Consider the following 13541-nt stretch of genomic DNA (forward strand, 5'->3'; position numbering starts at 1 on the left):
TATTTGTTTAAAACCACAGCGTGGAATCTGTGTGACATATAATAACAATATACTTTCATTATGGCTACATCAAATATCTTATTGTGCTCCTTCAGAGGCAATCTTTCATGATTTAATATGTTTTACAAAATAACTTTATTAGTTAAGAAATTGTATCAAAGATGTTATCTTAGCTTGTTACCACAGCAGCCTTTTAGCCAACCGTCATCCTCTAAATCAATCACCTATTCAATGAACAATGGCTCTGCATTAACTTGTTTATAGTTAATTATAATAAAGGAAACATCTTATCTCCTTTTTGATAATTCACCCTGTATGCCTCTTCCCTTACATGAATCTAATTATTAAATCTAATTTAAAAAATATATTATAAGATCGTACCAAAACAAAAGGTCTCACAGTTGTTAGGCTTTTTCAGATTTGTCTTACAGTCTGGTACTTATTGCATCAATAGATGGTGTATATTTAGTGTGTGCTGTGATTATTATCTTCTTTTTCAACCTTGACTTCCTCTGTTTTTGTTTTTTCCCCTCTGTTAGACCCGGCGGTGGATGATTTTGTCTTGATGCACTGTGTGTTCATGCCCAATAGCCAGCTGTGCCCTCTATTAATGGCACAATATCCTTTTTGCCTTTTGAATTACTATTTAGACATACCCTACATTCTGTTGTGAAGTAATGTGATCAGATACTTAAGGTGAAACGCTTTAAAACTCTGACACAAGTAAAAACTCTTTGAAAAGATTTAGAAACATTTTCTCCCAGACGGCAATAAAACGTAGATGACGATGCCAGACACAGATTTCAGCCTGGACTTATTTAAACACAGGATCAGACATCTAGCATCTACAGTTTAAAGTTTCATCTTTAACCTTGTGTGCACCTACCATGCTGCTTCTCCGCCTGGCTCTGAGCAGGAGAGGCTGGAGTATGCACTTAACTGTAAGAGGAGGGTTCTAATTCTGGCTCTGCGCTGGGTAAACGCACATACCTACCTGCTACAGGAAGAACCTGCTGCCATCTCCTTCTTGGAGGTAAACACAAGCAACATTTAGACTTGCTTCTGACAGGGTGCTGTCCACGGTTTGAGTGATCCCTCCGTTTGTCTCTGCAGGAGTTGTATGGAAGTGTATCGAATGATTCTCGGATACTAAGAGGTCTCAAAGACTTGGCTGTCGATCTAGAGAAAGTTGTGAAGTTACAGTAAGTGTCCGCTTCTGCATCTGATTAGATTTGATTTCCTTTTATTTATTTCATGCATTGATTGTAGTCAATCTAATAAAGAAAATCAGACAGATTTATCAAACTCATTACAGATATGATGAAATGCACAGATAAAAAAACAAAAACAAAGACACACTTAAGTCACATTTGCTTAATTAGATATAGTAATCATTTACTATGTTCAAGCAGAGCTTGATTTATTTCTTGAAAAGGAGTGGGAAGAAGCGATTTTATATCATCCCACCCCCACTAAATTAATTAATTTGATAGTTCTACATAGTTTTCTTAATCTGGTTCTGATTAGATAGATTATTTTCAAGTAAAAAAAAAAAGAAAAGAAGAAAAGAAAAAGAAAAGTAAAAATAAATAAATAAGTAGCCTATTGATTGCAATTAAAACATTCCAGTAATCATAAGTTGCACATTACACATTGTAATTGTCACAAGAACAGGCAGACGGCTGGATCCAACTCATTTTTCTAAGAACTGTTTGTGGATATTTAATGGTGACGATTTCCCACTGCCTTTGTATAAAAGTTGTGTGGTGTAAAAATCACCTAGGTCATACAGTTTTATAAGTCTGGATTGATAAAAAAAATTGTTTGCTTGATCAAGCTAGGCGGCTTTATGTACAATTCTGATGGCTCATTTTTGAAGTAAAAAGAGAGGAAGTATTTATGGGAAATATGGTAGTATTAAGGAGCGGTACAATAAATATCTACTGTTGTATTCTAATATATATTTAGATTTATTTACAATTAAAATACTTTTTGAAACTTTGTGTCCGATGTGTGGCTTCCAACTTAGTTTGTCATCGATAACAACCCTAAGAATTTGATCACTGCAACACTTTCAACTGAGAAATTATTTATTTGAATTGAGAGCTCGGTATTGGTGTTGTAGTTACCAAAAAACATCACTTTGGTTTTATCTAGGTTCAAAGATAATTTGTTGTAATCCATCCATGATTTTATTTTGTTTAACTCTGTGTTCACCACATTGATAACTTCCCACCACATTAATAGTTGGAGTTCAGTGTTTTTTTTATATGTGTCAGCAACATTTATTGTGTCACTTTTAACTGTCTTTTAGTTCTGAAGAAGCCAAATCGTCAAAAAGGGTATGTTTTTAGTTTTTTAGACAAGTGTTTGTAATTTGGCTGTGATTTATGTTATTAGCTGGATCATGTGATGTGGGTGCTGTTCTGTAATTCGACAGAAAACTTTGATACGACAGTTCAGCAATGGAGAGGAAAGGCTACAAAAGAAGCAGCCAATCAAGAATCAGGATGACAGTAAGAACATTTCTATTTTTATTATTTATGCAATTATTTTCATGGTAAATTTTAATATAATGTGCAAATTAGTATATATCTTTATGCACAAAATCATATTGCCTGCAGCTTTTGGAAGAACATCTATTTACATAACAAGTTTTCCTATTAACTTGCTTTTAATAAATGACATATCTAGAGGTTGATAGTGATAGGTTTTATTACTTAGTTACTAGTCAAAATACCTTATTACTACTTTAATTACTTTTAATGTCTTTTAAAATAGTTAAAGTTAGTATAGTTTAGAGGTAGTTTTGTATTAGTTGCCTACTATTTTACTTTTAGATGCTGCTTTAGTTACTTTTAACTTTATTTAGTCTTAGTATAGTTACTGTAAGCAATTGACCATTCTGTAAGACTGCACTTTCAAGAATGGTTTTACTTAATGATACTTTTTATTTTGAATTGATTAGGTTTGAAAAAACAGTACTCAACTGAATTGATTAGTATTTCTCAAGTGACTTTTTTTGGTAACATTTGTTTTGTATTCCTACAAAAAGGTATATTAATTGTCATCGATAGTTATAAAACTTTGTGCAATTATACATTTTTTTAGTTGTTTCTCCAGCATGTAAGAATTTAGGATTTACATGAAAATAATACATAGCAACAATAACAGGAACAAAGAAAGAAAATGTAAATATAAAGAACATAACTATGGTGCATATTCAGAAACTTTCAAAACTTTTAACAAAACAAGGAGCACATTTATTTGCCTTGTCATTGCTAAAAATAATAAACAGGAAGATGTTCTATTTTTTAACATCAGAAAACACTATAATTTGCACATTCATTTTTGGCTGTGCATAAACTAAATAAGAAGAGAGTAAAGAGACCTTGTTTCAAAAAAATGGCTTATTTTTGTATTGTAAAAAAATGTTCTTTTTAATAAAGTTTTATGATAGCAAATGATTCTTAGTTTAAGAAAAAATATCTTAATGACTAGAATCAAAATAAAAATTCGTGATAATTTTACTTATTCCATTGAAACTTATTTTTGGATTATTTAACAAAAACTGTTCTAATTATTTCTAATTTATTTTTAGGGGGTCTGTTTCTGCAGTGGACTAACCAGTTTTTCTGATTACTATTATAATTTTATTTTAAAGTAATTATTTTGAATGTGTGAAGTTCTTTTGAAGGTGTACTGCAGTGATCACACGTATACCACAATTCGGATTGCTGTGGCAGCAACGGGCAGGGAAGTGATCAGTGCAGTGACCGACAAACTCGGCACAGCTGACGAGCTTCTCCTCATCCACCTCAGCTCTGCCGGTGGTGAGAGAAAAACAAAATCGATGTGAAATGACAGCAGATTTGGAGTCATGGATAAGACCAGCTTTTTATTGTGTTCTGTTTTCTCCTATTTTTTGTCACAAAACAGAGAAGCAGATCCTGAAACCCAATGATGTGTCAGTGTTTTCCACTTTGAGCATTAACGGCAGGTTGTTTGCTTGTCCTCGAGATCAGCTGAGTGGATTGGTAAGAAACTAAAACAACATGAGTTTAGTGTACAAGCTTTCTGATAGTGTCTTAAGAAAAATCTATGTTTTCAAGGTTTTTTCATTCTTTAAATAAAAATGCTAATAAATGATTTGTTTTATTGTATATCAGACTCCTCATCCTGATCAAGAAGGTCCCTCTGCTGGCTCCATGTCAACTTTTGAGCTCATGAGCTCTAAGGATTTGGCTTATCAAATGACAATGTTTGACTGGGAGCTCTTTAGCTGTGTACATGAGGTACTAGGGTTTTTTTTAATGGAATTGTAGCAGAACATCTTAATGAATGCAAAGTGACAATTATTTCTATGCATGTATTTTTTTTCCTGATAGCATGAGCTGCTTTACCACACATTCGGTCGCCAGAGCTTCAGGAGGACCACAGCTAATCTCGATCTGTTCCTGCGGAGGTTCAACCAGGTTATGCTGTGGGTGGTCACTGAAGTCTGCCTCTGTAATCAACTCAGCAAAAGAGTGCAGCTCCTCAAGAAGTTCATCAAGATTGCTGCACAGTCAGTAATTAAAAAACAACCCTTGAGATAGCATGCAATATTTACAGTTTGTAACCACTTTTTCTTGTTCTCATTAATAGCTGTAGAGAGTTCAAGAACCTTAATTCGTTCTTTGCCATCATCATGGGAATGAGCAACCCTGCTGTCAGCAGACTGAGCCAGACGTGGGAGGTAAATCTTTTCTCAAAAAAGAAAAAAAGAAAAATCCCCAAAACTGTTTGATTTGATTTGATTTGATTTATTGATTTATTTCAAGCATTGTAGTCAAAGCAATAAAGAATTTACACATACTTATCAAACTCATTACAAAAATTATGAAATGCATAGATTAAAAAGACAGAAAATAAAACAAAACAAAAACGTCACTTAAATCACATTTGCTTAATTAAATACAGTGATCATTAACTAAAGTATAAGTAGAGTTTGATTTATTGCTTGAAAAGGAGTGGGAAAAAGCAAGTTTATATAATCCCACCCCTACTGAGTTCATTCATTTGATAGTTTTACAATTTTTTGAATCCGGTTCTGATCCGATACATTCTCTTCAAGTAACAAAATCCAGTGCTTATTTATTGATGATTGATTATCTTAGGAAACATTCATTCACGATTTCAGTAAACAGTAACATTACCGATATCTAATAATAATTGATTATCATTAGAACACATGATCACATTAAACCAGTAATTATTGCTACACATTGCAGATCAAGTAAAGAAAATCAATAGCTTATTGGTTGTAATTCAAACCTTTCAGTAATCATTATTGCACATTACAATGTAATAATCATTGGTTGTAATTAAAAGAGCTTTGATTATTTCACCAAGTTCACACATGTATTTGGAATTGGAACACCTGTTGATCCTCTTATCCTCTTATCCTGAAATAAGAGTTTCTTTATACATTTTCTTAAATATTTGAATATTTGAACATTTTTTGAGCTCATTACTTAAACCGTTCCAAAGTTAGAAGACATCTGTGTAGAAGATCATTAATTGTCTTTGTTACTAATTTCCACTTTGCTTTATAATCAATAGAAACTTCCCACCAAATTCAAGAAGTTTTATGCTGAGTTTGAGAGCATGATGGTGAGTTTTACTCTGACAGCAATAAATCAGATATTATTTTTGCGCAGGTTTATCTTAACACTCAGAAAAAGCATGTATACATTTAATTTTGTTATTATTAATATTGCTTTCAGTCTAACTGTAACCCAAAGCTTATTTTATTTGCTGATTTATGCCTCACATATAAAGGATTGGGCAAACTTTAACATTCTTTTATATAACAGGATCCATCAAGAAACCACAGGACTTACAGAATCACTGTCACCAAACTGGAACCACCAATCATCCCTTTCATGCCACTCCTTCTCAAAGGTATGACTGTGTGTTACAGTGAGTTAAACATACATCAATTAAACGTATATGACCATCTATAGAAAAGAAACAAGAAGGAGATGGTTTGTGATGTACAGTTTTTAGTTTCTCCAACATCCAAGTAGAGTTTCTGCTGCTCTTCATCCTTAACCTTTTTTTCAGACATGACATTTACCCATGAGGGCAACAAGACCTTTATTGACAACATGGTCAATTTTGAGAAAATGGTGAGTTTCTGTTCACTTCGGGGGACAGGGGTGATACAATCTATTTGGGGTTATTAAAAGCTGGGTAAAAGAATGGTCTTCTTGCCTTTTTTGTTACATAAATTGAACAAATGCATTTTCTTTTCTTTCAGAGGATCATTGCAAACACAATTCGTCAAGTGAGGCACTGTCGAAGTCAACCATTTAGTGAGTCTCTACCATTTCTTTTGATGCCGTTTGATGGTTGTATCATCATAATCTGGAATAGTCTGTTGTCTTTCTGGCGTTTGATCTACCTTTCCTGTTTCCTGATGTAGACCCCGACATTTGCCAGCCGAACAAGAATCAAGCGGAGGTTCGTGGCTACGTAAGGAAGCTCTGCGTGATCGACAACCAGAGGGCGCTGACCCAGCTCTCGTACCGGCTGGAGCCCAGACGGACATGAGACCCAAATCTTCTTCTTTCTTTGCGAAGCTCTCATAAAACACACAAATATACTCATACTTATGTGCTTTCAACAAACCTGGACTTTTAGTAGCAAACTTCACCAGACAGTGACTTTGGCATTATTACAGACTGACATTGACATTATTACTACTGTGCCGTTAAAAACCTCCTCCTGCTGGACTAATGGCTGCTTTTTTTTTTATTGATGTGTGGACTCTCAGAATGAGGGTTTCTGTTGAACAGGTTATTTCTGTTGGGACCTGTTAGATAGAACTGTAGTGTATAGAACTTGAATTGGCATTTTGCATGACTGAGCATCATAAGTTTTGTGTTCTATACAGTGGATTTCTATCTAGAGCATCCTATACTATTGTGCTACTCGAAAGAAGAAAAGACTGTAACTCCTGTAAAACAAAAACAATCCTCTACCTGTAAACTGTGGAAATGCTGTATTCCCTTAGAGTTATTCTGTTCTAGACATACAGAAATCTGAGAGTACGTATTTACCCATACTTAAGAATCCTAAAATTTGTCTTATATTTACCCATACTTAAGAATCCTAAAATTTGTCTTATTAGAGCTTTTAAAGTCTTTAGGATCTGATGTCCTTTAAGTAAGTGGGTATGTTTTTCCTAAGGGGGAAGATTCCTTTGATTACAGCCATTGGAACTTTGCTCAAAGTGGTCGGGGTAGTATGGTAATTTGGTTTACATCTGGAAATCTGAATCATTTCACAGGAAAAAATTCATTGGCTGTTTTTCTAAACATTTTTTTATAAATGTCAGCTTTACCGACAAACTGCTTCATTAAGACATTTCTTCATTTCCAGCCTAAGCATAACTATGAAAGGACTATTTGTCATATATATTTGTTGTGTTGAGTCTGTGTGGTTTTCATTTCTTGCATATATGAGTGTAGATTTTGAGTGTCAGTCGTTTACTTTTCTTTGATCTCGGGAGCTTCTTCTGTGACGGTGTGTGTTGAGAAATGCCGTGTGGCTGTCTTTGCCCAAGCAGCCTGTAAGTGTATTGTAGTCTGCTTTGTAAATAAAGACTAGCTAATCTAACTGTGATAACACTGGAATATTTCTCTAAAACAGGACAGTGATGAAGCTTTAAATTTAGAGCAGAAGATCTCCGCTGAATTTAGAAAAAAAACAATGCTATCTAGTGTCAGAACAGATAGCATTGCAAATGTTATATTTTTTTCGTTTTTAAAAAAAAATCAAAATCAGACAACTATATCCTAAAAATGTGTTTTCTCGATGTGCTTTCTGTTAATAAATAAAAAGGAATAGAATAGAATATTTTGAGATTCTATTAGACATCTGCCTTGGATATAAAAATAACTTATATTAAAAAGTTTAATCATTAAAAACATTTCTTTTTTTTTGGCACAGCACATATAATAGTACTTATCCGGTCTAATCTTCCAATAAACTTGAAAATCTGTATTAGTTTCTTTTTTATAGTCTGTTTAAACATCCTTGAAATCAACTCTTATCCACACATTTTGCCACTTTTAAATATTCATTTTGTGTAAAACTTGTACCATTTTTATATCTGGTGTCTTTAGAAATACATTTGTCATTTTCCTTGAAATTCAAAATTGTTTCTTACATTGTAATTATATTTGATCTGTTTACTTACTGGTACAAGGAATATGGAGAGAAATTAGACTCAGTCGGATTTGTGCGTGCGTAATTCTTGATTTGTGCGTAAATTAGGATTTGTGTATGCATATTCTTGCTTTGTGTGTGCGTAAATTAGGATTTGTGCATAAATTTGGATTTGTGCGTGATTTGTTACTCACATAATATGTTTTGTGTACAAGTTAAAAAAATATAAAATGAAAAAAATACAAAATGCAATTTACGTGTGCACAAATCAAGATTACAACAGCTTGAAACTACTTACACACACACATCTTTAAAAAACACGCACGAATCCCTTGTTACGCACATCCGAAGCCAAAGTTACGCACGGATCTACCGTGAGACTGTTTTCACGTCTCACAAATTCGTCCGTAAGTGCTGCGTTTAAATACCAGTGGAATGCTCGGTCATTAGAATTTTCCAATCAGCCTTCCCTTCTAAACGCATTTCCTTCAGTGGGTGTAGCAAGGCTTAAAAAAAATTTAAAAGAAAATAAAAAGTATTATCTGAGAATATGACGTTCACTTTTAAACGCTAATATGTATATTAAAAGTATATTATACGTTTAAATACGTTTAGAAGGGAAGGCTGATTGGAAAATTCTAATGACCGAGCATTCCACTGGTATTTAAACGCAGCACTTACGGACGAATTTGTGAGACGTGAAAACAGTCTCACGGTAGATCCGTGCGTAACTTTGGCTTCGGATGTGCGTAACAAGGGATTCGTGCGTGTTTTTTAAAGATGTGTGTGTGTAAGTAGTTTCAAGCTGTTGTAATCTTGATTTGTGCACACGTAAATTGCATTTTGTATTTTTTTCATTTTATATTTTTTTAACTTGTACACAAAACATATTATGTGAGTAACAAATCACGCACAAATCCAAATTTATGCACAAATCCTAATTTACGCACACACAAAGCAAGAATATGCATACACAAATCCTAATTTACGCACAAATCAAGAATTACGCACGCACAAATCCGACTGAGTCTAATTTCTCTCCATAGATTAATAAACAATGATTTCTAATTTTACTGCTTATTTTCACTGCCAGACTATCCGAAATACAAATTTAAAGTCAAAATAGTTTGATGAAGTTAAGGTTCTGCAACCTGAGGTTCCAAGGCAACAAGCAGCTCTTCAATCCCTCCATTGCGGCTCTTTTGGCTTTAAAGAAAATGGTTAACAATTAAAAAAAAAAAAGTTAGCAAGCTAATTTAACCACAAATTATTGTAACGCTGCACCACACTATGTTATTGCTATATATATATATATATATATATATATATATATATATATATATATATATATATATATATATATATATATATATAGATATAGATATAGATATATCTAGCCACAGGGGGTTGCAAGCCAGTTGCCTCTGTGCCGGTCCCAAGCCCGGATAAATAGAGAGGGTTGCGTCAGGAAGGGCATCCGGCGTAAAAATTGCCAAAATAACCATGCGAATCATCCACAACACTTTAGACATACCGGATCGGTCGAGGCCCGGGTTAACAACGACCGCCACCGATGCTGTTAACCTACAGGGTGTCGGTGGAAATTTGACTACTGTTGGTCGAAGAAAGAGGGGAGGCAGAAGGGCCCGTGGCCAGAGAGAGAAGGGAAAAGGCAGGAACATAGGTTTGAGAATAGGGACTCTTAACGTTGGCACAATGACAGGGAAAGGCAGAGAGCTGGCAGACATGATGGAGAGAAGGAAGGTAGATGTACTGTGTGTGCAGGAGACAAGGTGGAAGGGCAGCAAGGCACGTAGTATTGGAGGAGGATACAAACTGTTCTATCATGGTGTTGATAGGAAGAGAAACGGGGTAGGTGTGATTCTGAAGGGGGAGTTTGTAAACAGTGTTCTAGAGGTGAAAAGAGTCTCAGACAGGATGATGAGCTTAAAGTTAGAAATCGAAGGGGTGATGGTGAATGTAGTCAGTGGGTATGCGCCACAGGTTGGCTGTGAGTTAGAAGTGAAGGAGAGATTCTGGAGTGAGTTGGATGAGGTCATAGAGAGTTTTCCCAGAGGAGAGAGAGTTGTTATTGGAGCAGACTTTAATGGGCATGTTGGTGAGGGCAACAGAGGTGATGAGGAGGTGATGGGCAGGTTTGGTGTGAAGGAAAGGAATCTGGAGGGACAGATGGTGGTGGACTTTGCGAAGAGGATGGAAATGGCTGTAGTCAACACTTACTTCCAGAAGAGAGAGGAACATAGAGTGACATACAGAAGTGGAGGTAGGAGTACTCAGGTGGACTACATCCTATGTAGACGAGGTCATTTGAGAGAGGTTAATGACTGCAAAGTGGTGGTAGGAGAGAGTGTAGCCAGACAGCACCGCATGGTGGTGTGTAAGATGACTCTGGAGGTCAGGAAGAAGAAGAGAGGGAAAACAGAAAAGAAGACCAAGTGGTGGAAGCTACAGAATGAAGAAACTTGTGAGGAATTTAGGCAGAAGTTGAGACAGGTCCTGGGTGGTCAGGATGAGCTTCCAGATGACTGGGAAACTACAGCAGAAATTATCAGGGAAACAGGTAGGAAGGTGCTAGGTGTGTCATCTGGAAAGAGGAAAGACGGTAAAGAGACTTGGTGGTGGAATGAGGAAGTACAGGAATGCGTCCAGAGGAAGAGGTTGGCTAAAAAGAAGTGGGATGTAGAAAGGACTGAGGAAGGTAGACAGGAGTACAAGGAAGCGCAGCGTAGAGTGAAGAGAGAGGTGGCAAAGGCCAAACAGAAAGCTTACGATGAGCTATATGACAGGTTAGACACAAAGGAAGGAGAGAAGGACTTGTACAGGCTAGCCAGACAGAGAGACAGAGATGGGAAGGACGTGCAACAGATAAGGGTGATTAAGGACAGAGATGGAAAGGTGCTAACAACCCAGGAGAGTGTACAGAAAAGATGGAAGGAGTATTTTGAGGAGCTGATGAACGAGGAAAATGACAGGGAAAGAAGGGAGGAAGATGTGGTTGTTGTGGAGCAGGAAGTAGCAGAGATTGGAAAGGATGAGGTTAGGAAGGCTCTGAAAAGGATGAAGAGCGGAAAGGCCGTTGGTCCTGATGACCTACCTGTGGAGGTAGGGAAGTGCTTAGGAGAGGCAGCAGTGGAATTTCTAACAAGGTTGTTCAATAGGATTTTAGAGAGTGAGAAGATGCCTGAGGAATGGAGGAGAAGCGTTCTGGTTCCGATCTTTAAGAACAAGGGTGACACGCAGAACTGCAGCAACTATAGAGGAATAAAGTTGATGAGCCACACAATGAAGCTGTGGGAAAGAGTAGTGGAAGCCAGGCTTAGGAAGAAGGTGGAGATTTGTGAGCAGCAGTATGGTTTCATGCCCCGTAAGAGCACCACTGATGCCATTTTTGCTTTGAGAATGTTGTTGGAAAAGTACAGAGAAGGTCAGAAGGAGCTGCATTGTGTGTTCGTAGATTTAGAGAAGGCGTATGACAGGGTGCCGAGGGAGGAGCTGTGGTACTGTATGAGGTCGTCTGGAGTGGCAGAGAAGTATGTCAGAGTAGTTCAGGACATGTATGAGAGAAGTATGACGGTGGTGAGATGTGCTGTAGGTCAGACAGAGGAGTTCAAGGTGGAGGTGGGACTACACCAAGGATCAGCTTTGAGTCCTTTTTTGTTTGCTATGCTGATGGACAGGCTGACAGACGAGGTAAGACAGGAATCTCCCTGGACAATGATGTTTGCGGATGACATTGTAATTTGCAGTGAGAGTAGAGAGCAGGTGGAGGAACAGCTAGAGAGGTGGAGGTTTGCTCTGGAAAGAAGAGGCATGAAGGCCAGTCGTAGTAAGACAGAATACATGTGTCTGAACGAGAGGGATCAAGGTAGAAGCGTTAGGTTACAGGGGGCTGAGGTGAAGAAGGTGCAGGAGTTTAAGTACTTGGGGTCAACAGTTCAGTGTGATGGGGAGTGTGGAAAAGAGTTGAAGAGGCGAGTGCAGGCAGGTTGGAGCGGTTGGAGGAAAGTGTCAGGAGTGTTGTGTGACAGAAGAGTGTCAGCAAGACTCAAAGGAAAGGTGTACAAGACAGTGGTGAGACCAGCTCTGCTCTATGGGTTAGAGACGGTAGCAGTGAGACAGAGACAAGAGGCTGAGATGGAGGTAGCGGAGATGAAGATGTTGAGGTTCTCCTTAGGAGTGACCAGGTTAGACAGGATAAGGAACGAGTACATCAGAGGGACGGCTCATGTTGCCTGTGTTAGCGACAAAGTCAGAGAAGCCAGACTGAGATGGTTTGGACATGTTCAGAGGAGGGATAGTGGATATATTGGTAGAAGGATGTTGGAGATGGAGCTGCCTGGCAGGAGGGCAAGAGGACGGCCAAAGAGGAGATACATGGATGTCTTAACAGAGGACATGAAGTTGGCTAATGTTAGGGTAGAAGATGTCCATGATAGAGTGAGGTGGAAAAGGATGATTCGCTGTGGCGACCCCTGATGGGAAAAGCCGAAAGAGAAAGAAGAAAGAAGATATAGATATAGATATATATATATATATATATATATATATATATATATATATATATATATATATATATATATATATAGATATAGATATAGATATAGATATAGATATAGATATACACACACATTTACATGTATAGATGAAAATACAATTGGATTCTTTTAAATTTGGATCTGTTAATTCAATAAAATCTGCTGCAGCAGGAGGATCTTGTTTGACACAGGGTGTATTTTATTTTGAAAGGAACTTGAGCGTGCTGCTGTCAAAAGAGGTTAATATTGTTATTTATAGAAAAATATAACACTAAAATTCATTTATTTTAATTAATTAAAAAACATAAATTAAGTGTCTAAAGGTTTAAGAGGGACTTGGCGGCCCTCACTGAGTTTTGGACTGTAGAAATCCAACCGAATCGCTCTTTTTGTGTTAAAGGTTGAAGACCCCTGATTTTTAAGTAATTGTACTGAGGAGAGTCACTGCCAGTATAAGGAGTTTCCTGTCAGTGGTATATTTGATCCTTTTAATGAATCAACGTGGTCAACACTTTTTAAAATTTCAGTCAGCAACTGGAAAGAGTAAGTTCCCACAGCTGATCTCACCTGTCCTTACTTAGTGATTGGAGCATGGCCGTTCAGCTTGATGATGTCAGCGGGTCATTCCTGTGGGGTTGAGTAATAGCGTTCCCGCCCGGCCTCTGTGGAGTGTGAATTTTTAGCAGCACAGCATGTGAGAGGCAGATTGAGGTATCTGTGGAACTTAGACTCACTGCGAACCGATTTGCTGTATTCAAAACAAGTGTA

The 13541-nt window shown here is 36.9% G+C and overlaps 1 protein-coding gene across 3 annotated transcripts in view; it reads left to right on the plus strand.

Moving 5' to 3' along the window:
• The window catches only part of LOC101167824 (rap guanine nucleotide exchange factor 4), a 28042-nt gene extending 20371 nt beyond the window's left edge, over positions 1 to 7671 (plus strand). For all 3 annotated transcript variants that reach the window (XM_011486666.3, XM_011486667.2, XM_020710987.2), the window contains 15 exons: positions 540 to 618; positions 883 to 1033; positions 1114 to 1202; positions 2315 to 2342; positions 2441 to 2516; positions 3687 to 3833; positions 3940 to 4037; positions 4170 to 4295; positions 4389 to 4567; positions 4648 to 4738; positions 5605 to 5655; positions 5859 to 5946; positions 6109 to 6173; positions 6305 to 6359; positions 6470 to 7671. In XM_011486666.3, coding sequence (XP_011484968.1) covers positions 540 to 618; positions 883 to 1033; positions 1114 to 1202; positions 2315 to 2342; positions 2441 to 2516; positions 3687 to 3833; positions 3940 to 4037; positions 4170 to 4295; positions 4389 to 4567; positions 4648 to 4738; positions 5605 to 5655; positions 5859 to 5946; positions 6109 to 6173; positions 6305 to 6359; positions 6470 to 6597 — 1451 coding nt within the window. In that variant the 3' untranslated portion in view covers positions 6598 to 7671. The remainder of the gene's footprint in view (positions 1 to 539; positions 619 to 882; positions 1034 to 1113; positions 1203 to 2314; positions 2343 to 2440; positions 2517 to 3686; positions 3834 to 3939; positions 4038 to 4169; positions 4296 to 4388; positions 4568 to 4647; positions 4739 to 5604; positions 5656 to 5858; positions 5947 to 6108; positions 6174 to 6304; positions 6360 to 6469) is intronic.
• The last annotated feature ends 5870 nt before the right edge of the window (positions 7672 to 13541 follow it).

Source organism: Oryzias latipes, chromosome 17, assembly GCF_002234675.1.
Source record: "Oryzias latipes chromosome 17, ASM223467v1".
Classification (NCBI taxonomy): domain Eukaryota; kingdom Metazoa; phylum Chordata; class Actinopteri; order Beloniformes; family Adrianichthyidae; genus Oryzias; species Oryzias latipes.